Genomic DNA, 26,050 nt, shown 5'->3' with positions numbered 1-26,050 from the left:
AGGTCCCAACAGCCCCGCACAGACTGGACAGTAAGACGAGAACCAGAAAGAGAGCGAGACCAAGGACTTGCTTTTCCAATGGCGCTTGGCATGTTTTCTGGCTCGTGATTTACATCAAGCACCCCGTCCGTTAATATCTTTTCCTGGTTATTCTCCTCTTTAAGAATCATCTGCTAAAACCAAAAAAAAAATGAATCAGAGTAAAGAAATAAGTAAAGACAGCAAAACTCCACCTGGAAAAATTCAACTCTAAACTGAAAACACAACATAAAAAGAAAATACATGGTGATGCTATCCATCCCGAATACAACCAGGTGATTAGAGTCAGAATTTGTCTTCTCCTGGACAATGGGGTACTTAAGAGATCCTGGAGCTCTGAGCCACAAGGCTAGTTTACTAGTCATTAAAATAACTCAGGTGGGCAGGCCCTCAATCAGAAAGATAAATAACATCTGATACCCACCACTATAGCCTTCATTCTTTTTTAAAATGCAAGGATACAAATGACAAACCCTTGCCTGGAAAATCTCATGGACAGAGGAGCCTGGTTGGCTGCAGTCCATGGGGTCGCTAAGATTCGGACACGACTGAGTGGCTTCACTTTCACTTTTCACTTTCATGCACTGGAGAAGGAAATGGCAACCCACTCCAGTGTTGTTGCCTGGAGAATCCCAGAGGTGGGAGAGCCTGGTGGGCTGCCGTCTATGGGGTCACACAGAGTCCGACACGACTGAAGTGACTTAGCAGCAGTAGCAGCAGTAACTGAAATTACACGACGACTGATGAAACTTACCTCTTTATGTGTGGCACCTAATTCTTCTTCTAACAAACTACACCTTTCGAGTGCTACTTGTAATTGCGCTCTCAACTCAAATAAAAGGGGCTGAGTCACTGTGTGTTGGTATGTGTATATAGGTTAGTACACTTCTTACTGTATACTCACCCTAATATATGGATACTGTAACAGAATACCTTTAATGTCTCTCATTGATCTTAACGTCAAGAAAATCTGCTTGTTAACAGCTTTAAATTCTAAGTTTGAGAGAACAAAATGTTATCCTAAATTAATTCTATTACCCAGTTTTTATGATATACAGAATATAATAAATCTTAAGATATTTATACTAACTAATACTTTTTAACTGGGGGCTTCCCAGGTGACTCAGTGGTAAAGAATCCGCCTGACAATGCAAGAGGGCAGGTTCGATCCCTGGGTCGGGAAGATCCCCTGGAGTAGAAGATGGCCACCCACTCCAGTATTCATGCCTGGGAAGCCCCATGAAGAGAGGAGTGTAGTGGGCTACAGTCCACAGGGTTGCAAAGATTCGGACATGACTGAGCATGTATGCAGGCAACACTTTTTAACCATATAAAACTCTGACTTCTTACAGAAAAAATTTATATTCAAGAATTCAAGAAGCTCAAAAGTCAACTAGGTACATAAATACATGCATCATCCACCTAACAAGGCAGCAAGTGTACAAATCCAGGACAGCCGGGTGGCTGGTACCTTCTCGTCCAGGGCCTCGTGGTGCTCAAAGAGCAATTTCAGCGCCCTGAGCACCTATACCTTGCTGGTCATGCCGGCTAGGGACTGGGCCTGCCGCTTGCCCGCCATCATCCGGAGGGACGGCACGTACCAGGAAACCAGGCACTGCAGGTGCTCCAGCAGCAGCTGCAGGGCAGGGCCAAAGGAGCACCATCATGCTTGACTTCAGGGCCAATAACTCCTCTCAGCCTCACGCTATAGCCAGAAACATGCTAAGGCACGTCGGAATCCCGCCCGTTCAGTCTAAAGTTAGAGTGGACTTCCCCAGGGGCCCAGTAGTTAAGACTCCACACTTCTGCAGGGGTCATGGGTTTTAATCCCTGGTCGGGGAAGTAAGATCCCACACAAAGTGTAGTGTGGACAAAAATGTAAGTTAAGAGAACTCCCCCCTCAAATGTACTAAAATTACATTAGCTCTCATCATAAATTTGAAGCAAGGTATGAGAATCCCGAACTGATCCACCCTGGTCTGCTCAGAGGGAAGATGTGAAAAATGACTTGAAAATCAGACAGACTTTCAAGACAGCAACACGGAGGCCAGCAGTGACCCCCACGGGGCAAATGTCAACACGTGAGAATCCCCCTACTGACCCTGGTGTTGTTTCTTTCCGCTTTCAGCTCAGCGATTTCTTCTTCTAAGAAGCTGCTCCCTGCATATTTTTAGTTCTTCAGTAGGAGTTGGAAACTCCTAGAAAACAGTTAAATGAGAAACTAAATGCAAACATAAATTAAAAAGAGAGTGAGACTGTGAAGACTGACCCTGTCAAGTCTCTCCAGGCTCCACACAAAGAATCCCCTTGCCCCTCCAGAGAAGAGGGGATCCACTGACCCCAAGACCACACAGACCACCACAACTCAGACCGGCCTTCAGCCTCCACCTCGACCTGACAGGCACGTGGCAGGGGAGAACCCAGAATCCAAGCCTGCCTTCTCAAGGTCCAGGGACGTCTGAGAAGCTTTCCAAAACATAAACCTAACAACAAAGTGGATAAAGAGATCCCTAAATGACACACAGACCAGTGACCTAGAACCACTGGGGAGAGTGAATAAAAAAGGGAAGGTCTACAAGGCCACGAGGCTTTGGAGTGTTCCTCTGGGAAAAAGGCTGATGGCACCCCAAGGCCTCTGTTAACCTGACTCCACTGAAGTCACCCAGTCATTCAATCAACTGATTAAAATGTTAAATTTATGTTATATGTATTTTACCACAATTTGCGTGTACGCGGGGCCATCCACTTGGTGAACTTGCTCAAACCGAACACTCGGAGTCTTTCGTTCTTCTATTTTTCTTTGCAGAAATAAAAAGATCCTGGGCTAGGTATCCCCTACTACATACTGAGTGTCCAGCACCCAGAACAGTGCCCAGCACTTGTAAGATGTATGTAGTAGACATGTGAAGCTATGAGGGTGTATGTTATACACGTAAGCAGTAGGTACCAGTCATTAAAATACTGGACACACTGGTCTGTGCTTTGTAAGATGGGAGACATTAACGGGCTTAGCCTTTCTACTTCAAGGACTGACTCTCTAGTTCGATCCTCATGCCCCAGAGACTCATCCAGCCCGTATATCCTTTCTTTGGAAGAAGGGAGACGTTAAGGTGTTTAGCCTTTCTGCTTCAAGGACTGACTCAATAGCTCAGTCCCCAATGACTCCTCCAGCCAGTGTTTCCCTTCTTGTGGGCCCCCCGCCCATCCTCCACGCAGAACCTGCACAACCTCTTAGAAGGTAAACTGCTGGGGTCGATCCTGCCCACTAAGGCCAAAACGCCCTGGCTGACACGGCCCACAATCATGCTAACAAAATGAACCACAACCCCAACGCTTCGCCAGGTGAGGGCCAATCCGACGGGCCCAGCCCCCGGCTGCTCTCACCTCAGGCCACTCTGCTTCCAGGACTTGGGCCGAGGCCAAGTTCTTCCTAGTCTTGGCCTTTGCCTTGGGGTTGCAGCACTGAAAAAGCACCCACAGGCAGGCCCTTCTGCAACCCATCCTCGTGGATGGGGGCAGCCCCCCATTTGGGGGCAACCGCTGTTTCACAGTAGGATACCTTGGCTCCTGAGCTATCATCACTGATCTCACACTACAACCACCGCTATTCACACTACGACCACCGCGCTCACACAAACCGCTCTCACACACCACTCTCTCACACACCGCTCTCAAACTATGACCACCAGCACTTCTGTCTCAAGGAGAAATGGCACGAAGGCTCTGCCTCCAGCACGTCTCCCAGGAGCCCAGAACTGGAACCCGCTCAGTCACAAGGGGCTCCGTGGTAACAAGGGGGCTGGGCTCAGGCCCACCGTCAAGAGTGCAGAGAGGGGGATAGGGGCTGCCAAAAAGATGACAGGTGAGTGTGGGGTGCGGGAGAAGGCAGGCCGTGCCCATGGCTCAGGCCCCCTGTCAAACATGACCCTCAAGGTACTGGGTCACAGTCGAACCAAGCAGTATAAACTGCTTCAGAAACCACCACCCCGGGAATGAGCACATCTTCTGAGTGGGCTTCTGCCCGCTCTACCCTCCAAACAAGCCTCCAGTGAGGCTACTGAAAGGGCACCCCTGAACTCAAGGGCGTCCGCAGAACCCACCCGGCTGAGGAGGACTCACCACACTAGCTGCCCTTCACTCTCACCCTGAGCTCGGTCCCCCCTGACTGACTTCCCTCACTCGAGCTCAGCAATGGCTTGACCAAACTCACTCCAGGCAGTTAAAATGAACCTACTGTGGGTACAGGGGTTCATTCAAGCTGTGGCGAACTCGCCCTCTTAACTTTGACCCTGGGCTGCCAGATAACTCTGCCCCATAAGGGCTGCACAGTGGAGGTTCAGGGGTGTCCCTGCCTCGAGCCGCGACAGCCAGCGCCTCCCAGACCCTGCCAGGTGCTGCCCCACCCTCCACCCCCGACTCTCCCACCTCTCTCCTGGCCCCACTCCCACCCTCGAGGCTCTCCACTCGCCAGGGCACAGGCCACACTGCTCCTGGCTCAGCCCGGACCTCTGCTGTCACTTGAGGACCTCGGTTCCCAGGGTGCTTGGGGTCCTATATCCAGCCATCTCAGCGATTACAGATGCTGGGAGAGACAGAGTACAGTTTGGGGTCCCGCTGCAGTTCACCCTGAACACGTTCTTTTGTTTTGGCTTTATCTACTGGAGTTCTCTGAGGTGTGTTTTTAAAACCTCAATTGTTGCTTTCAAAAAGACTGTAAAATCACTGTGCTCAACTCTAAGAATAAAATCTTCATTTTCAACCTTAAAGTGAAACTGGAGGGAAGACTAAAAGCAGTCATTTTTTTCAAACTGAAAAAGAAAGCCCACATGTGACCATGTCACAAAATACAGGTCACATAACCCCTCCCTCCTCAGCCTTCTCCACCACCAGCAGCCCGTCATCCCAAGGCCTGCCCTGGACCGGCAGGGGCAGGGGAAGAGGGCAGACTGGCTCCTCTGTCTCCAGGCCACGTGGGCCGCTTGCTCCACCTCTTTCCCAAGTTCAACGTGGCACTGAAACAGCCCAGGCAAGCTGGGGATTCTGATCAGAAACACAACCGTGGGTACCAAGCAAGGACCCCTGGTTCTTCTTTTCCCCGGTATCAAATAAACTTGATCAATACAATTACTGTGACTGTTACATGTGGATTCAGATGACAGAAGGCACCCAGGGCGTCCCCACTTCCAGTGACAGACACAAGCAGCTTGGAGGTCAGCCTACCAAGAGCTAGAAAAGCTAAATACAGTTTAAAAGAGGTCCTTGCTGCTGCTGCTGCTAAGTCGTGTCCGACTCTGTGCGACCCCATAGACGGCAGCCCACCAGGCTCCCCCGTCCAAAGAGGTCCTTAGGCAGCCACAATCCAAGATTTCAAACAAAAGAGAAGCCCACTGAGGGAGCTGGAGACTGAGAGGGCCGCTCCTTCCCTCGGGGCATCTGAACAAAGCCGACTCTGCGAAGAAAATGCAGGGAAAAAGTCAAGCAGAAGGGGCTGGCTAACACAACTCTTTACGGTTCCTTGGGCTGGGAAGACAAAAATTCGAGCGCAGGCCTGACAAGGCAGGATGTCAGAAAACATAGCCAACACTCTGCCCAAACCAGCTGAGCGCTGAGTATCAGTCACCTCGTGGTGCTCAGGAGACAGACGGTGGGCTTCAGGACCTGATGATAAGGGGGGTCCTGGGAGGCAGCCCAGGCTTCCAGAGGGAGACGCTGCAAAGCTCCTCCCTGGGGTCGGGGTTGGGGGGGGGGGCGGGGAAGGGGGTAGGTGGGTGAAGGCTACTGAGACTGAGCTTACAAGGACCACCCAGCCTCAAGTCCCTCAGGCCCTGAGTAAACAGACAGCTCTGTCCCCACTGGAGGTGTGTCTCAGAGGAAACCCTGGAGAAGACAGCATCACTCAGAACCTCTAGGGTTTTCCAAACATAATGTCCAACATGCAACCAAAAAAGCAAAAAAGGGTGTAACAACAAACAGGACCAAGAGAAAAAGAACTGAACCAGATCCAGAGGTATCAGATGTATATCAGCATATCAGAGGTATGCTAGAAGTAACAGATGCAAATGTCACCAATTCAAAAATACACTTGACAAAAGGAAAAACTTCTGAGAATCAAAACTGACTCTAGAACTTTACAATAACAGTGACTGAATTTAAGAACTCAGTCTCTGGGCTTAACCTCAAATTGGACGTAGCCGAGGAGAGGATCAGTGAACTGAAAGATGGATCGGTTAAAATATATATATGAGAAAGAAAACAGTATAGAATATATTGAAGGAGCCCGTTGTTAAACTACGTTGTTAAAAACTATAAATGGGAAGGCTTAGAGGCGGGCGGGCTGTGGGGGGTGGGCTCCCCTCGGTTGCTGGCCCGGGGGGGTGGCGGTGTTCAGGAGGCGTGGTGGCATTGGCACAGTGCGCGCCCCCGTGGAGAGGTGCGGCCGGCTGGCTGTCTCCCTTCACGTGGGTGCGTGTGACTGTCTGGGCATCTGTCCCTGGGCCAGCCTGTCGCTCGTCTGCTCTTTCAGGAAGGTTATGTGCTTGGCCGGAGGCGTGGAGACAAGGGGGTGGCCTCGGTAGGGTGAAGGGGCGGGGCTGAGGCGCTCAGGTCAACCGCGCCGCCATGGCTCCTGGGGGTTTGGGCACCAGGCAGGTGCCGGGCAGGATGAGCGCTCAGGGCCCCAGCTGGGCTGCGCCTAGGCACGCAGGAGGCTCCGAGGATCGCGGGCCCCTAAGCCAGACACCTCCAGGCCTAGTGGCCCTGAGCAGCGAACGGGATTGGGGGAGGCCCGCCGAGCGGGGCGGGCCTGGAGAGGCCCAGGACGGGAGGGCGCCGAGACCTCCGTGCCCCTCACCCCACCCCCCAGGCCCCGCACGCACGCACCCACGCCCGGCAGCTGGGGGTCCCAGAAGCCCTCCTGGCCCCCGGGCCCGGCCAGGCGGTTGCTGGCCCAGTGGGGGGGGCGGTGGAAGTGTTCGGTGGAAGTGTTCGGGGCCGTGGCGGCGTTGGCAGGCTGGAGTCCGGTCAAGGGTGGTGAGGCTCAAGTACAGCACGTGCCCCCGTGGAGAGGTGCAGCTGGCCAGCCCGACTGGCAGGTCAGAGCGAAAGGGAGGCACAGCGCAGGGCTCTTAGGGCGCCCAGCGGCAGCCGCCTCCCTCTACGGCCATACCACCCTGAACGCTCCCGATCTCGTCTGATCTCGGAAGCTAAGCAGGGTCGGGCCTGGTTAGTACTTGGATGGGAGACCGCCTGGGAATACCAGGTGCTGTAGGCTTTTTGCCTTCCCTCTCCTTTAGCCCCCGCCCCCCTACACCACCACCATCCCAGCGCTGCTGGCGCAGCAAGCCCCACCTGCCCCTGGCCGCTAGCACCACACTGGGCTCAGAGGCAAATAAGGTTCCCTCTCATGGGACGAGCATGTGCGGGGCTTCAAAAGGGAACACGCACCCTGGAATCACTGTTACACAGGCCCTGGAGACACATTTACCTCAGGAACACATTTGTGGCTACCTGAGAGGATGGAATCAGATTGATTACATTCTTTGCAGCCAAAGTTGGAGAAGCTCTATACAGTCAACAAAAACAAGACTAGGAGCTGACTGTGGCTCAGATCATGAACTCCTTATTGCCAAATTCAGACTTAAATTGAAGAAAGTAGGGAGAACCACTAGACCATTCAGGTATGACCTAAATCAAATTCCTTATGATTACACAGTAGAAGTGAGAAATACATTTATGGGACTAGATCTGATAGACTGCCTGATGAACTATGGACGGAGGTTTGTGACAGTGTACAGGAGACAGGGATCAAGACCATCCCCATGGAAAACAAATGCCAAAAAAGCAAAATGGCTGTCTGGGGAGGCCTTACAAATAGCTGTGAAAAGAAGAGAAGAGAAAAGCAGAGGAGAAAAGGAATGATATAAGCATCTGAATGCCGAGTTCCAAAGAATAGCAGGAAGAGATAAGAAAGCCTTCCTCAGTGATCAATGCAAAGAAATAGAGGAAAACAACAGAATGGGAAAGACCAGAGATCTCTTTAAGAAAATTAGAGATACCAAGGGAACATTTCATGCAAAGATGGGCTCGATAAAAGACGGAAATGATATGGACCTAACAGAAGCAGGAGATACTAAGAAGAGGTGACAAGAATACACAGAAGAACTGTACAAAAAAGATCTTCATGACCGAGATGATCACGATGGTGTGATTACTGACCTAGAGCCAGACATCCTGGAATGTGAAGTCAAGTGGGCCTTAGAAAGGATCACTACGAACAAAACTACTGGAAGTGATGGAATTCCAGTTGAGCTATTTCGAATCCTGGAAGATGATGCTGTGAAAGTGCTGCACTCAATATGCCAGCAAATTTGGAAAACTCAGCAGTGGCCACAGGACTGGAAAAGGTCAGTTTTCATTCCAATCCCAAAGAAAGGCAATACCAAAGAATGCTCAAACTACTGCACAATTGCACTCATTTCACATGCTAGTAAAGTAATGCTCAAAATTCTCCAAGCCAGGCTTCAGCAATACATGAACTGTGAACTTCCAGATGTTCAAGCTGGTTTTAGAAAAGGCAGAGGAACCAGAGATCAAATTGCCAACATGCGCTGGATCATGGAAAAAGCAAGAGAGTTCCAGAAAAACATCTATTTCTGTTTTATTGACTATGCCAAAGCCTTTGACTGTGTGGATCACAATAAACTGGAAAATTCTGAAAGAGATGGGAATACCAGACCACCTGCCTTGCCTCTTGGGAAACCTATATGCAGGTCAGGAAGCAACAGTTAGAAATGGACATGGAACAACAGACTGGTTCCAAATAGGAAAAGGAGTACATCAAGGCTATATGTTGTCACCCTGCTTATTTAACTTATATGCAGAGTACATCATGAGAAACGCTGGACTGGAAGAAGCACAAGCTGGAATCAAGATTGCCAGGAGAAATATCAATAACCTCAGATATGCAGATGATACCACCCTTATGGCAGAAAGTGAAGAGGAACTAAAAAGCCTCTTGATGAAAGTGAAAGAGGAGAGTGAAAAAGCTGGCTTAGAACTCAACATTCAGAAAACGAAGATCATGGCATCTGGTCCCATCACTTCATGGGAAATAAATGGGGAAACAGTGGAAACAGTGTCAGACTTTATTTTGGGGGGCTCCAAAATCACTACAGATGGTGACTGCAGCCATGAAATTAAAAGATGCTTACTCCTTGGAAGGAAAGTTATGACCAACCTAGATAGCATATTCAAAAGCAGAGACATTACTTGCCAACTAAGGTCCATCTAGTCAAGGCTATGGTTTTTCCAGTGGTCATGTATGGATGTGAAAGTTGGACTGTGAAGAAAGCTGAGCACCAAAGAATTGATGCTTTTGAACTGTGGTGTTGGAGAAGACTCTTGAGAGTCCCTTGGACTGCAAGGAGATCCAACCAGTCCATTCTGAAGGAGATCAGTCCTGGGTGTTCTTTGGAAGGACTGATGCTAAAGCTGAAACTCCAATACTTTGGCCACCTCATGCAAAGAGTTGACTCATTGGAAAAGATCCTATTGCTGGGAGGGATTGGGAGGAGGAGGAGAAGGGGACGACAGAGGATGAGATGGCTGGTTGGCATCACCGACTCAATGGACATGAGTTTGGGTGAACTCCAGGAGTTGGTGATGGACAGGGAGGCCTGGCGTGCTGCAATTCATGGGGTCGCAGAGAGTCCGACACAACTGAGCAACTGAACTGAAGTGAACTGAAAGGATGGAATAGAGCATGATGCTAAGATTATGAACTGTGATCTGGGCAAAAGGGAGAGGTCTCAGGTCTCCTTACTCCACTCACAAGCAAAATGGCTCTGGTGAAACCGAAATGTTAGAAAACAAAAAGCAACTGGAGAAATGTTTGTGAAATTGTTTACCAGGGGCGTTGGCTATTTGGCCATTTTGCAAGCTAGCATTCAGCAAGTTGGTCTAGAGTAGTCTTGACTTAGGATGACCAAAAATACATTGTCTGGTGTGTTAGTCTTTACCTCACCTGCTTTCAGGGCCTGGGTTTCTGGTGAGAAAGAATCAAAAGTTTGTGATCCTGCACACATCAGTTTCTCCACTCTCTCAGCTGTAAGGTTGAGGGGACTGGGAAGCTTCTTACACACCATAGCTGAAGTCTGCTGTTAAGGATTCAAAAGCCTGAACAAGTGCTCTTCACCCTGTGCAGGAAATACTGAAGTAACAACATATGTCTATAGGATGCCTGGGCTGTAAGGCAATACTCTGTAAGTAACATCTCAAAACATGGATACAATCTCAGGGAGTTTGTGGACACTCTAGAGCCCAGCAAGGGTGCTCATGGCACACTCTAACACTGACACCCTACAGAACAAACAAGGAAGGACAGCAGAGCTCAGGAGCTTGGATGCCTGTGACCCAGTCCTCAACACCTTCATACAATGTCAGTCTCTATCAACTGGCGTAAAACCACCATCAGCCACTAGCCGCAATACCAGCAGGTCCTCCAACAGAGCTAGGTCACCACAGGGGTCTGTGTTTACTACAGCTCCGTGGTCCACTGTTGGCCCACTCCCCAGACACTGCACCCTTAGCCCAACCCCTGGGTACTGCTAAGTACACACAGATCAATGACAAGAAGGTATTAATTGTCTAAATTCCTCTATAAAATTACTTTGGTTGGGACTTCCCTGGAGATCCAATGGTTAAGACTTCACCTTCCAATGCAGGGGGTGTGAGTTCGATCCCTGGTCAAGGAGCTAAGATCCCACATGCCTCTCGGCCAAAGAACCAAAACGCAAAACAGAACAAAAGCAATGTGTAAAATATTCAATAAAGACGCTAAAATTGGTCCACATAAGTCTTTTAAAAAATAAAAAAATAAAAAAAAGAAGATAGTCTAAATTCACCTACAAAATGACTTTAGTTAAGGTAAGCCACTTAAAAATCAAGTCCTTCTGGAATTACTAATTTGAGAGGCAGTATCAACAAGGTAAAGAAAATATGGATTAAAATGAACCATGATCCTAACACAAACATCTAAAGTATCTACTTCTATGTAAATCTTAGTCTAAGGGTTTTGATTTTATGTATTCAGAAACAAAAACTTGAAATGTTTTTTAAGAACATTCAGACTGGTATTAATCTTAATTAATATTAATATATTCATTTCTAAAGTATTTAATACAGTTTCATGGTAAAATATTAAGTAATCCCAGAAACCTGGGGTTTCTGAATTGGCATACGTTATTTTCAGAGGACCTTCTGATGGCCAATAACATACTGTTTTTTCTTGTTCTGTCAAATCTATGATTTCATCAACAACTATTAATATAAAGGATACCAAGAACAGCTTAGATATGGGCAGCCACTGGCTGCAGATAGCATTGATCTGAACTCTAGGATCTGAATGCCATGCCTCTCGGGCTCTGATTTTTAATCCTAAAGAAGTCACAATTTTATCAGTTTTTTCTTTGTCACTATAGTAAACAAGAGATGGGTGGATGGGAGATGAGGAGAGAGAAAGATCACATAAAGATACAAAGGGGCAGTGAGGAAGAGAAACACATTACATGATACATTTAATCCTAATGCACTGCTGCTGCTGCTGCTGCTAAGTTGCTTCAGTCGTGTCCATATGGACTCTATGCGACCCCATAGATGGCAGCCCACCAGGCTCCCCCATCCCTGAGATTCTCCAGGCAAGAACACTGGAGTGGGTTGCCATTTCTTTCGCCAATGCATGAAAGTGAAAAGTGAAAGTGAAGTCACTTAGTTGTGTCCGACTCTTAGCGACCCCATGGACTGCAGCCCACCAGGCTCCTCCGTCCATGGGATTTTCCAGGCAAGAGTACTGGAGTGGGGTGCCACTGCCTTCTCCTAATGCACTACTTGCCTATAAAAAAACAAAAATGCTGGAGGGGGGCTCCTGCCATAGGATTAAACTGCTCAACCTCTATTTTTCACTTCCAAATGAACTCTTGAAAATGTCCCATGAAGCACCATTCCACAATCGTCTTAAACACGCTATGTCAACTGGTAAAGTGATTTTATAAATAAATACTAAAACCAAAAATCATTATTCCACTGCTGGAACAACCTGGAAATTTACTAAAGCAAACTTTCTTTTCCACTTGTATCAGGCAAGGTTTCTTCCCTAAGTGACCCCATGAGTGATCCTCAATATCAAGCAGCTTTTCTACTACTTTAAACTGACTTTGTAAAAATTAAAGTCTGATGTTTCTTCCCATCCTTTTATCTCTTTGCCTCAGCAGTCTATAAAATATTTCTGTTCTGTCCCTCCCGTCACCCTGTAATTGGGTTACACATACGCCTTTAAATGGTTTCCAAGCTTGGTAATCAAAGCCTCTATAAAGGCTTTCTTCACTTTCCCAGTCTACCTAGCTTTTGGAAGGGTAACTCGTCAAACTGCAAATTATACTGCCCAGAGAAAAACATTTATAACAGTCTTAACTTTTTCAAGACAGCATCATACAAACTCCATATATTTTCCAGGATCAACTGTACAAATGAAGGTTTCTTTCCTTTTGCCTATTAAAAAAAAAAAAAGGACGTATGGGTTTAAAATTTCTGAATATCTCATCACTATCTAACGTATTCATTCTTGATGTGCTTTATTATCAATGCTTCATTTCTACTAGAAAATACTTATTCAACAACAAAGTGGAGGAAAGTAGCTATTTGAATGCTTTAAACAGCCAATAATCCATAGTTGGTTACAACTCACTCTTCTCGTTCCAAACTGTGAACACCACACACAAAACCACTCGGGGTGCGGGGGAGGGGAGGTGGATGCAGCACTGCAGCTGCCCTCCCACTGCCATCAAAAGAACACATGGTACCCAAGCTGAGAGCTAAAACTCCACTCTAAAATGTCCATGGACTTCATTCTAAAGGATGTTCTTAAAATGTGAACACTGTTTAACTTCAAGGAAGGAGATATTAAAAAAAACAAAACCCGTACTATTTCTCTTATCAAACTATACAAAATCACAGCATGAGCACTTTGAGATGGATACTCTCATGGAATATTGAGAGGTGGAATATAAACTGAAACACTCTTTCTCAAGAGCTACTGGCAAGGTATTGGGAAATTAAGTCATTACCTTTGAATGACTGGTCTAAAAAAAAAAATCATAAAGGCCTAAAAATGTATGTATCAAGATGCCTATTGCATATTGCAGCTTTACTTAAAATATCAAAATATTTGAGAAACAGAAATAAAAACTATGTTCAATCTTAGGAGAATGATTACATGAATGATAATGATGTAACAGGGTGTTTATTACATGACAGGAATTGCTCTTAAGCCTTTTCTTGGATATTTCATATGATTATCATAATCACTCCATGAGATAAATATTACTATCTTCAATTTGCAGAGGGAAGAAACAGACAAATGTCACAGAACTAGAAAGCGGTGGAACTGAGACAAAGAGAATCAGATTCTCAAACTATGCTCTTTGCTACTTCACTCCACTGGCTCCTTTTTAAATTTATTTTTTGTTTATTTTTTAAATTTTTACAATGTTTTGTGAATGCTACTTTCTCCATTCGTTCCTCTCCCCCTCCCTGTGTCCACAAGTCCATTCTCTACATCTGTGTCTCCATTCCTTCCCTGCAAATAGGTTCATCAATACCATTTTTCTAGATTCCATATATATGCATTAATATACTATATTTTTCTCTTTCTTACTTCACTCTGTATTAATAGGCTCTAGTTCATAAACCTCACTATAACTGACTCAAATTTGTTCTTTTTTATGACTAATATTCCATTGTATAAATGTACCACATCTTTATCCATTCCTCTACTAATGGACTTCTAGGTTGCTTCCAGAGAAGGCAATGGCACCCCACTCCAGTACTCTTGCCTGGAAAATCCCGTGGATGGAGGAGCCTGGTAGCTAGTCCATGGGGTTGCCGAGGGTCAGACACGACTGAGCGACCTCACTTTCACTTTTCACTTTCATGCATTGGAGAAGGAAATGGAAACCCACTCCAGTGTTCTTGCCTGGAGAATCCCAGGGACGGGGGAGCCTGGTGGGCTGACGTCTATAGGGTCGCACAGAGTCGGACGCGACTGAAGCGACTTAGCAGCAGCAGTAGCAGGTTGCTTCCATGCCCTGGCTATTGTAAATAGTGCTGCTGTGAACAGCTGGGGTATCTGTGTCTTTTTCATTTACGGTTTCTCAGGGTATATGCGTAGGACTGGGGTTGCCGGGTCATATGGTAGATCTGTTCCCAGTTTTTTAAGGAATCTACACACTGTACTCTTTATAAACCTTCTTTATAAACAACTTTCAATGACAAGGAAAGATGGTCACAATACTATATCAAGTGCATAAATGGCTACATTGTATAAACAGCAAAATCTCAATCGAGGGATATATGTTATCTAAACAGAAAGAATGAAAGAAATGAAAACCATACCATTAGCAGTGTTGGCCTCTGGTATTTTTTTTCTTTCCCGTAGCTTTATACTAAGGAATACCTTCTAAAAGGAATATACATGCTCTTCAATGAGAATACATTTATAACATTCTTAATTTTATATTAAAAAAAAAAAAAAAGTCTTCCTTTGAGGCTAGGTGACTCAGCAGCCCTACAAGACCTCCACCGACAGAATGAAGCGCTCCAGGGAGTACCTGCCTCAACCATCAGCAATGCATGGTGACTGGCGTTCAATGAAGAGGCCTCGGCTGAGGCTAGGAATACAGGCCACACAGTGACGTCTACAAGATACCTCCTCTTTAGGGAGGGGACACACAAATGCATGATGCAAAATATGTGTCTTCAAGTTCACCGGCCCAGGACTGGGCTTTCTGCTCCTCTTAAAAAGGAAAACAACAACAACAACAACACACAGTCCTTTAATCCTGATAAAGAACTCAATAATTGGACATAAGACACATGAGCTTTAGCCAAATATATACAGTAGAAAATCTCCCATAAACTGACTCACATAAACTGAGGCAAATTACAAGTGTGTTACAGTGCAGGTTTTCACAGGGCAAGAAAGTGACCATCGATCAACAGGGACAATAGACCACATTACCTGATCCACCTTTATAATCTTCTTAGCCTTCATATTTCTATAATAATCTCCCCACAATGTTTTCAAAAGAACTTCCTTTCAGATGTCAGTTTTTTGACTGTAGATTTTGGCAAAGTGGTCAATTCTGAAAGAAAAGCAACTGTTCACATTATTCATAACAACAGAAATAAGTATGAGTCTAGCTAGCATTTGGGTGTTTCTGTGTCAGGTACTGTTCAACGTGCTCTGAATTCACTTCAACTCTCTTACAAGGTAGGTACTAATTATCTTCCCCCTTTCACGGAAAAGCATAATGAAGCACGAGATATCACACAGGTAACAAGTAAAGCTGGGATTCAAAGCCAAGCAGTCTCGCCCGTGTTCCTGTCCAACTTTCCCTACATTCATATGAATGAGAATTCGTGCTATCAATCCCTTTCTTAATTCTGCAAGCGTAAAACAAGAGGAACACTGGCCAAGGAAACAGGCGCCAGCTGTCCATTGCACCTGTGCCAACAATAAACTCTGCTTCAGCCCTTCACTGTAAGTTCCTATTGCTCATGAAGCAAATAAACCCTACAGCCAGAACTGGCCAAAAAAGGCTCTGTAGCATCCAAGATTAAACAGGAAATACATATACACTTACTTAGCTCTCTCCAGCCCTTAGAGAAACCAGCTAGCAGCAGGTCTGCTCTACTGCAAACCCCAGACAAATGGGAGCAGTCACCGGACAAATAAAGATGCTGTATATTACACCATCTGCAGTGTCTGGATAAAGGACCCCCCAAAAAATACTTTTTGCAGGGAACAGTATGTTCCTACACAATCTAAGCTTTGAGTTCAACTCTCAAAGTACCAGCAACTTACAAGGCACCTTCTGTATTTTCCAAAGCATCCAGCGGTTAACTACAACCAAGTCCAATTGGCTGATATTCTCTTATAATACTGAAAGCCTGGTGGGAGCAATAAGAAGCTGGAGGAGAGGAAGCTGATAATTATGGTTGGAACCAGAAATATGAAGAGCACCAGGCAGCAACTTGGAAGCAAAAAGAGACACTACAGAAACTACTGAAGATAAAAACCCAGTGCCTGCTCTCACTGAGAGTCACAAGAGAGAAAAATACCCAGTCTATAAGCAAAATTCATATCACATGGTTATAAGCCATCAACATTCTGAAAGAGCTGGCCTCAAGGGTCCATCCCACGCAAAGTAATTCCCTATTTAAAGCTTTATTTCCCATTTGATCCAAAAAATATTAACTTGGTAGAGATCTTAAAAATTTTTTCTAAAAGTTTAGTTTCTATTATATTACATTATTTATAACTTTTGTATGTCAACTTTTATATGTTTTCTATTTATTTATATAAGTTTATAGTGATATTAAAATATAAACTATATTATTATGCTATATGTAAATAAATTTATACATTTACATGTTATACTGTTTCATACAAAACATTTTATATAAGATTATAAATAAATTTGTATACACAACATGTATATAACGGGGCTTCCCTGGTGGCTAAGATGGTAAAGAATCCGCCTGCAATGCAGGAGACACAGGTTTGATCCTTGGGTTGGGAAGATCCTCTGGAGAAGGGAATGGCAACCCACTCCACTATTCTTGCCTGGAGAATCCTCTGGACAGAGGGGCCTGGCAGGCTACAGTCCATGGGGTCGCAAAGAGTCAGACACGAGTGCACAACTCATGTATATAACAATACATAATTTATATATAATTTATGTATGCATGTTGTTGCTTGCTCACTCATGATTTTTTTTTTTTTTCTAATGAAATTTCCTTCTTTTAAGAAAACAGTATCTCCTCAACAGGGGCACAAATACGTACTGTCACTTACTGTTCTGATCAGGCACATTCTATTCATGCTTCTAGGATTTTTTTTTTTAATGTTGATTTGTGCTTCCCAGACTGTTATATTTTCTGTTATCCTTTACAACATGTCAGATAAATGTCCTACTTTTAACTCACAAGTGGTAAACAAACACTTTGGCAAACATTAAAACTGCTGTAGAATCATAAATTAAAGTAAGACACTTGCCATCTGCTTATAGGTCACTGTCTTCCACCCTTTTCTAGTCTGTCATTTCTAGACACATACCTACACATACAGACACTTATAAATCTTTGAAAATCTTGTTCTTCATCCTTTACCTTTTTTTTCATCCCCTGGTTACCACAAAAGTTGCTTATCAACATCAAACTTTTCTCCACTATTGCTCAGTGCTTTTATTCCTTTATCTGTCATTAGTTATAATGACAGCTTCTAGCAGGACTTCTCCATTCTTGAGTTCTATTTTAATTCACTTCCTCTACTGAGTAACTTCAAACAGGATTCTCAGAAAAGATCTGCAGAACATGTTTTCCAGGACTTTACTGACCCATCAATCTTCGGCCAATCCTCCTGAATGAGGATGTGGCCACATATGAAATTACTGGGCCACATATGCTTTTGAGTCCAAGGTACCCAACCGGCTAATATTAATTTCAGGATTCTAAGATGCTGCAGCATGAAAAACTATTAGGAAGGGCTTTTCGTCGTCTTCTCTTTCCTGTCCCTGTTGAATAAGGTTGGGCCTCAGCTCTGTTTACCTTAACCAGAAACTATTAACAGCTCGTTGTTGCTACCTACCCAAGCCACTGTGTTGCTGCTTTTTCAGAGCAGATTCTTCTGGAGTAACAACTATTAACAGGACAAATTCAGGCCATACGGCCACTAGTCACACTTCTTAATCCTGTCCCACTACGTGAGAGTTCATAGAAACATTTTCTAAATTCTGAAATGTGCTCATTTCTCACGTTTCGTGACACGTGGAGTTCTCTATTCACTGACATTTTAGAGGAAAATTGGAATGAAAGGGTCTCCAGTGCTTTCATTTCCAACACCTTTTTCCCAAAAGTTAACATGTCAGCTAGCTGAGAACAGGCACTAGCAGATCTCCAAAGATGACATTGTCTAATACAGGGGAACTGATCTATTGACTGAAAGTAAGTTAAAAACGTCCAATGTTATGAGGGATACTGAAGTTATCCTGATTTCATTCATTCAAATCTCTCCCCATTCCTTCTTCCATGATCAACTCCCCCTAATTCGTGAGATTTAGACTAAAATTCACATAAAACATTCAACTATTTATGAAAATAAGTACTAGAAAAGGACAAGCCCCCCACCTTGTGGCTCACTAACAAAATACTTACAAATTAAGAAATCAATAGGTCTGACTCTCTTATATGACTGAATGAATCACTGAACTTTTTAGCTCAAAGAAGCTCTTAGACATTATCTTGCTGCTGCTGCTAAGTCGCTTCAGTCGCGTCCGACTCTGTGCGACCCCATAGATGGCAGCCCACCAGGCTCCCCTGTCCCTGGGATTCTCCAGGCAAGAACACTGGAGTGGGTTGCCATTTCCTCCTCCAATGCATGAAAGTGAGAAGTGAAAGTGAAGTCGCCCAGTCGTGTCCGACTCTTAGCGACCCCATGGACTGCAGCCTACCAGGCTCCTCCATCCATGGGATTTTCCAAGCAAGAGTACTGAAATGGGTTGCCATTGCCTTCTCTGAGACATTATCTTAGACCTACATTATTATTTTTTCAAATGAAGAAACAGGACCAGAAAGTTGAGTCATCAACTATATATGAATACCACAAATGTTCAGGTTAACTTCCATTTTCACTATAATCCATTATCTGAATGTATTTAAGTCTGATATGATCTTTAAACCAAGGAATCTATAATTTATTACAAACTAACATTAAAAAATTACAGTATTATAATTTATTATGCTGCCCCAGGCAAATGTGTTCAGTCAAAATGAAGTTGAAGAGTAAGTTCCTGTAAACAGGGAGATGAGAAATAACCAAGGTTGGTTTCACCTGGTCCCTTAGTCCTGATTCTATTATCCCCACAAACTGTATGAAAGGTTAAGCCCATAACTAAAGTAAATTTCATTATACCCCACAACTGTTTATCCAAGTCGAAGACATTTTTTCTCAAGGTAAAAAAACCTTTGAATTTTCTGATTCCACGAGTAAGCAATGGCTTTGGTTAGAAAGGTCATCGACTACCTAGCACATTCAAAACTGCTATCACTACTACTTGGCCTGAGCATGTACATATCCAGAAGGGCAATGAGAGGAAACAAGGGTCCCAGTATTCCACAGTGAAGATCCCACAGAAGTACCATGGTAAGAAAGCATGAATTTCAGTGCCAGGCAGTCTTTAAACCTAACAACAGCTCTGCCACTCAGTGGCTGGGTAATGTTTAAGAAATCATTACATCATCTTCACTGCAGCGTTACTGACAATAGCCAAGGTACGGAAACCACGTTAAGTGTCCATTTACAGATGAAAGGATAAAGGTGATGTGGTGTGTGCACATGCACACACACACACACACACACAAATAGCATTCAGCCATAAAAAAGAATGCAAACTTGTCACGTGCAACAATATGGATAGACCTCGAGAGCATTAGGAGATATGTCAGATGGAAAAAGAAAAGAACAAATACTGCATGATCTCACTTACACACGCAGAAGCTTTAAAAAACAAAACCAAAAAAACAAGCATCTTACAGATACAGAGAACAGACTGGTGGTTGCTAGAGGCAAGGGGTAGAGGGCTGGCAAAATGGTTGAAGGGGATCAAAAGGTACAAACTTCCAGTTATAAAATAAGTCATAGGATGCAATGTATATAGCATGGTAAGTAAAGTTAGTAACATTGCATTGTGTGACTTAAGAGTCAAAGTTTAAAATCCTCATCACACACACACACTCAAAGTTTCTAACTTTGTAGTGTGATGGAAATTAGACTTACTGTATACAAATATAAATAAATATTTACACAATATGTACAAAGATAGATTATGTTGTATACTTGAAATCAATATAATGGTATATGTCAATTATACCTCAACAAAAACAAAGTGGGCAAAGAACATGAAAAGACATTTCACCCAAGTGGATATACAGATGACAAATCAGCTCATGAAAAGATTCAACCTCAGAAGCTGTTAGGAAAATGCGAATTAAAGCCATAATAACAAATAATAACACATCAGTATATATCTAGCAGAATGGCTAAAAAAAAGAAAAAACAGAAATAGTGATGATACCAAATGAGGGTTAAGATGCGGAGAAATGGATCGCCACACCTTGCTGGTGGGAATATGGTACACCTACTCTGGAACAATTTTATAGTTTCTTTAAAAATCAAACATATAACAACCCTAGGACTTAGCAAATGCACTTTCAGGTATTCATCCCGGAGAAATGAAAACTTATGTTCACATAAACACCTACACATGAATGCTTATAGCAGCTTTACTCACAGTAGCCCCAAACCAGAAGAAACCCAGACGTCCTTCAATGGGTAAATACGTAAACAAACTGTGGTACAACCAATACCATGGAATAGGACTAGACAATGAAAAGGAAACCACCAGTGAGGCATGCAACAATTTAGATAAGTCTGCAGAAAACGATGCTGAAAAAAATCCAATCTAGAAAACATTCTATGTTGTTCAAGTGCATTTCTATAACATTCTTGAAATGACAAGTTATAGAAATGCAGGACAGTTAGTCATTAAGGAGGAGCTGGGAGTGGGACAGAAGTAGGTGTTGCTACATTAGTGCAACACAAAGGTCTCTGTGGTGATGGATTATATCGATGTTAATAGCCCAGCTGTGATGTTACACTACAGTTCTGCATGATAGTACCTTTGGAGGGACACTAGGGAAAGGAAGAAGAGAATGCTCCTGTATTCTTTCTTACGACTGTACATGAATCTACGATACCTCAAGACAAAAAGTTTAATTAAAGCACCAGTTGTATACAGAATCCACAGAGAGATTTCATTAGAATAAAAAACTTACCCAAAGCCCCACCCATCTATTGCACTTGTAAACACCACATTCCCCTGGTCAGGTGAGAAGTACAGGTGGGAGTCATCCATGTCCTCCAAGCCAGTGCTCCAGTCATACACCTGCTCTCCTTGTTCAGAATTCGGGTTTACCTGGGATTCAGCCTCTCTCTCTGCTCTTTCTTCTAGCACTTTAGAAGTAAAGAGTTCCTGTGAGTGCATTATCTAGGAGAGATGGCAAAATGGCAGAAGGTCATTCAGATGCATGGCACATCCATGACAGGAGACACACTGTCTAACCCTCCTTAAGTCTAGACTCCTAAGTCACAGTCTGAACTTCTATGGAGCCCATGAGGATGGAACTGATGTTTATAGCAATCATTAACTTACATGTTATCAGCCACTTATTTCAATACCCAGTAAGACTAAATTGCAAGGCTTTTGAAAGGTCATTTCTTTTTTTAATGCAAACACTGATCTGTCGTATCTTCAATTTGTTTTTCAGTATGAGGGCCAGGTGTCACTAGAACTCCTGGTTTCCAAGCCCCACAATCTGAGTTTATGACTTTTGTCAGCTCCCTCTCTGTTTCTCATGTCAGATGTTGGAACTGTTCACCCCTCTCTTCAGGCCCTCTTCCTGACCTCTAAGCCCCAAAGATTCTCACTCCTAGGTGACCAATCTTTTTTCCTACCTCAGAGAGAAAACGGAATCTACTATTCAAAGATCCTGCAGGCTCCCCATCATCCAACTTGTAAGTCCATCTCCACAAACACTGCTGGTTCTCCTCCTTAGAGGGCAGGGCAGGAGTATTCCACCTGTACCATGCCTGACTGTCTCTTCAGGGAACTGGATCCACTGACCCAGACTTTCTCACTGCTCTACCTTTATCATTTCCTTCCTGTAGCAAACAAACATTCTCAACGTGGCCTCATCAATGGTGCCCCACTGTCTTGAAAAAGACATTTCAAACCTCCATACATGGCATACAGGGTTCACCAGAATCAAAACTGTATTCCTTTCTACTCCCATCTCTTATCACTACTGTACTTGATCTAGTTCTTCAACTGTAACCAATAATTTATTCTTTGAATGAAACTTGCACTATGTTTTTTCTTTCCTTTATATAATGACTCTGTATATCTTATTTCTTCTCTCTTGAAGGCCTTTGTCATAATCCTCCCCTGGCACACATTACCTTTCTTCCATCTCCTATTATAAGACTCTCCCTAACTCTCCCCTTCCTATTGACCCAATCTGGGTGAGGCAGGCCTCATTTATGTTCTCAAATCATATTTAGGGTTTGTCTCATTGTTCCCCAAACATCTTTTACGTGTTTTTCTCCCCTACCCCACTGTGAGATCTTTGAAGATAGGGACTCTGACCTGTCTGTCTTTATATTCACAATCCTAAGCATGAAGTAAACCTTCAAGAACTCATTTATTCAACATACAGTTATGGTAATGTCTGCTGAATAAATAAATGAATGAAAGCTTTGGTAAAATTTCACCCAAATACAGGTAATAAAAAAAGCCAAAGAGTTTCTTAATATTGGCTTCATTTAAAAACCCAACCACAAGTCTTTAAACAGGAGAACACTAAGACCTATTGTTCAAGTTTTCTATTCCAGGATGCTCCCAGGAGATGGAGGCGACTCCTGAGATGCTGCTAGCTCTATTGCCTCTGCTGCGGTATGATGACTCCAACACATTTAAGTGGATTTTCCGCAGCAAAGCCTCATACCCAACCTAGCAACTTCCTTATAACTCTCCTTTGAGCCACAGTTTTTAAAGTACTGAAATAAAGGATAAAATACCTGTTCTAATATATTCTTGAGGTGAGAGTAGGCCTCCTGTGGGGTGAATTTCAGTTCCACTATCAAACGATCTATCTCATTGATCACTAAAACCAGACAGATGTTTTTGAGCCAGGCTTGCCGCAGAACCGCCTGTGTCTGATTAAAACAGAAAAGAACATGTAAAGCTTATGATTTAAATTAAAGCACATTAGAAAATCCTGATTAATAAGTAGCTTATTTTCGTGCTCCTCTATCATATACAACTCAGACCATGCCAGTCAGACACAGGTATTCATTAGACAGTCAAAAATATATAACACAGAAGCAAAGAACTGCAGGCAGGAAATTGTTCTTGCCTTTATGGAACTGACAATTTATTTAAGAAGGATAAATAAAAATTGTGTACAAGATAGTTAAGAGTTTTGTGAAATTAAACACACACGAGAACACACACAGTTTGTTGACTAATCATTAAAAAAAACCACTCACGCTGTAACACACAGGTGGGAAAACAGAGTATGTCCCCAGAAGCTCCCTGTGTACACTTTCCTGATCAGAAACCACTTCTTAGCATTAACCACTATTCAGCTACTTTGAAGTCACGTCTGTTAATTTAACCTATCAGGACACTCAGTACACTACATAGACTAAGGTTTTGCTTCTCTAGATGCAGGACCTGTGCGCTTACAGGAAATCAGAGAAGTTACAGAATAAGTACAGCACACCTTCCTGGAATGATCAGATTTTCTCCATTTCTACAAGAAAACCTCATTTCATTGTGCTCTGCTGTACTGTGCCAGAGAAGGCAATGGCACCCCACTCCAGTACTCTTGCCTGGAAAATCCCATGGACGGAGGGGCCTGGAGGGCTGCAGTCCATGGGGTCACTCGGAGTTGGACACGACTGAGTGACTTCACTTTATTTTTTCACTTTCATGCATTGGAGAAGGCAATGGCAACCCACTCCAGTGTTCTTGCCTGGAGAATCCCAGGGACGGGGGAGCCTGGTGGGCTGCCGTCTATGGGGTCGCACAGAGTCGGACACAACTGAAGCAACTTAGCAGCAGCAGCAGCAGCAGCAGCAGCAGTACTGTGCACCATAGATGTTGCTTTTTTTTCTTTTTTTTAACAAACTGAAGGTTTGTGCAACTCTGCATCAAGCAGTCTACTGGCGTTCCAATAGCATTTGTTCACTTGTTGTTCTGTCAGATTTCGGTAATTCTCATACTTTACATTTTTCATAACTAATATAGTTGTTGTGACCTGCCATCAGTGATCTTTGATGCTACTATTACAACTCAATGAAGGGTCAGAAATGGTTAAGTATTTTTTAGCAATAGAGTATTGTTTTAATCAAGATGTGTACATTCTTTTAGACATAATGCTATTGCATACTTAAGAGACTTCAGTATAGTATAAACATAACTTGTATATTCACTGGGGAAACAAAAAAATTCACATGACCTGCTTTACTGCAATATTCACTTTACTGCAGTGGCTCAGGGCCAAACCTGAAATATCTCCAAGGTATGCCTGTAATGTAAGCTTTTTACCCTTCTTTTTAAAAATCATTAAAACAAACGATGGTACGATAAGAAGTAGGACACAAAGGTGACAACATTTTTTAAAAAAAAATTAGGTTTCTGCCAGAGCCAGCCGGCAAAGTCAATCAGGTCCCGAGAATGTGCACGACGCGGCTGAGAAAGAATACTACACAGCAAAGATGGGGTCGAGAGGGTCAGACACATCTCCACAAAGGGAAGTGGTCTGACCACGACTTTATTCAGCATCCAATATTTATACAGGAGAGCATGAGAAAAAGAAGGCAGTTGACATTCTTCTTGGCTGACATATACATCTTAAGAAAAATCACAGGACCTCTTGAGAGCATGGGAATGGCATCCTGTTATTATCTCTTGCACCAGATAACATTTCCTTGTGCGTGAGAAATTTGTCCAGAACTCCAGATGTCTGCAGTTAATAATCGCCTAATCTCCGGGGTGGCGGGACAGAGAGCTATGTTTGCAAGCAAACCCTCAAGGACTAAAGCAGCTCTTAGGGCTGTGTCCTTTAGATAAAGGACCCCGTTCTCACGGGCAGCTCCCCACAGGTTTCAAAGAAAAATTATTTTAAAAACTGAGATTAGAAAGCCACTCTGAGTTTCATGCTGACCAGAGCTGTATGTTCACTCTGGCCTTAGGGAGAACTATTTGAACTTTGCTGGGAAAGGTAAGAAAGCGCAGATTAAGAATCTGGAAGAGGAAGAAAGGGGAAGAAGGGAGAGAGTGTGTAAGTGTGAGGGGCCTGCAGACTGAGAAATCAACAGAAGAGACTTGCCCACGAAGGGGAAAAGTAGCTCAGAATTTCGCTGTCAGCAGCCCCTCACAGTTGAGAGACTCTTTCACTGGAGGAAAGCCCCCAGACCCCCTAACATGCCTCTCTCATTTCCACTGAGTCCCTCTCCCAGAGAATACCACAGACATGTCAAAGGACCTTAAAGTCATTCTCTCTAATATCCCTTCAGAACTCGGGTGACTTAACTCCACCACAGACTGGAACACTATGGAATGTGAAATGGAAAACTAGCTTTCTGGTGTCACAGAAATGTCTAAAGTGCCACATCGTCATTGATGGCCAGTGCATCCTCTCCCCCTGCCTTCTCTAACTAGTTAAACATTTCCAGGCGACCATCCACTACCTGCGGGCAGATCCCTTCCACAGCATCCACTACGATGCTGCACCCGTCACAGATGCAAACAGCCATGGACACTTCTGAGGAGAAATCCATGTGGCCTGGAGAGTCTATTAGGTTAATCAGGTACTCCTCATTGCCTGAAATGAGATTTGAAAACACATATTGGGCAGTGCAGGTATGCAACCCTCCTCCTTAGGCAAGAGGAGGAGGAGAGCAGGAGAGCGTCTAAGAAATGACTGAAGAAAAGCTCTGTCACATAAAACGAAAGCTGTGAGGTTCTCGAAATCATTCAGCATTTTCATAGCCCAACCCTTCATTTCATTTTAGCTTTCACGCTAAAGCTCCCAAAAGGGAAGAGATTTACCTAAGGTCACAAAAGAAGTCACAAGTCAGAAACATACCCAGATCTATCTATCAGCTTGGTCACTTCCTGTAAAGGTCACAGGTGCCTCTAGACTTTGCAACTGGGGAAATAACACTTGTCTGTTCATCTGGCTCAGAATCAGAATAAGAAACCCTGGAGTGAGAAAAGACTGATGTTCGCTGCCTGGAACCTGTGTAAATGTCCTGAGCCTCTGCAACCTACTT

The 26,050-nt window shown here is 44.0% G+C and overlaps 2 protein-coding genes and 1 non-coding gene across 3 annotated transcripts in view; 2 read left to right on the top strand and 1 right to left on the bottom strand.

Annotated features, from left to right (window-relative positions):
* The window catches only part of LOC123465559 (liprin-alpha-1-like), a gene marked incomplete in the record, with an annotated part of 992,590 nt that overhangs the window by 746,817 nt on the left and 219,723 nt on the right, over positions 1-26,050 (top strand).
* The window catches only part of LOC102415270 (liprin-alpha-1), a 48,633-nt gene that overhangs the window by 11,658 nt on the left and 10,925 nt on the right, over positions 1-26,050 (bottom strand). The window contains 2 exon segments of the mRNA XM_045164836.1: positions 72-173; positions 15,110-15,233. Coding sequence (XP_045020771.1) covers positions 72-173; positions 15,110-15,142 — 135 coding nt within the window. The 5' untranslated portion in view covers positions 15,143-15,233.
* On the top strand, positions 7,191-7,309 carry LOC112587499. The gene has a single exon (XR_003112018.2). It is a non-coding gene; the product is annotated as a 5S ribosomal RNA (ribosomal RNA).

The sequence above is a fragment of the Bubalus bubalis genome, chromosome 1 (genome assembly GCF_019923935.1).
Source record: "Bubalus bubalis isolate 160015118507 breed Murrah chromosome 1, NDDB_SH_1, whole genome shotgun sequence".
NCBI lineage: Eukaryota > Metazoa > Chordata > Mammalia > Artiodactyla > Bovidae > Bubalus > Bubalus bubalis.
The sequence above is the reverse complement of the archived record's forward strand: the minus strand, read 5'-3'. Positions and strand labels throughout refer to the sequence as shown.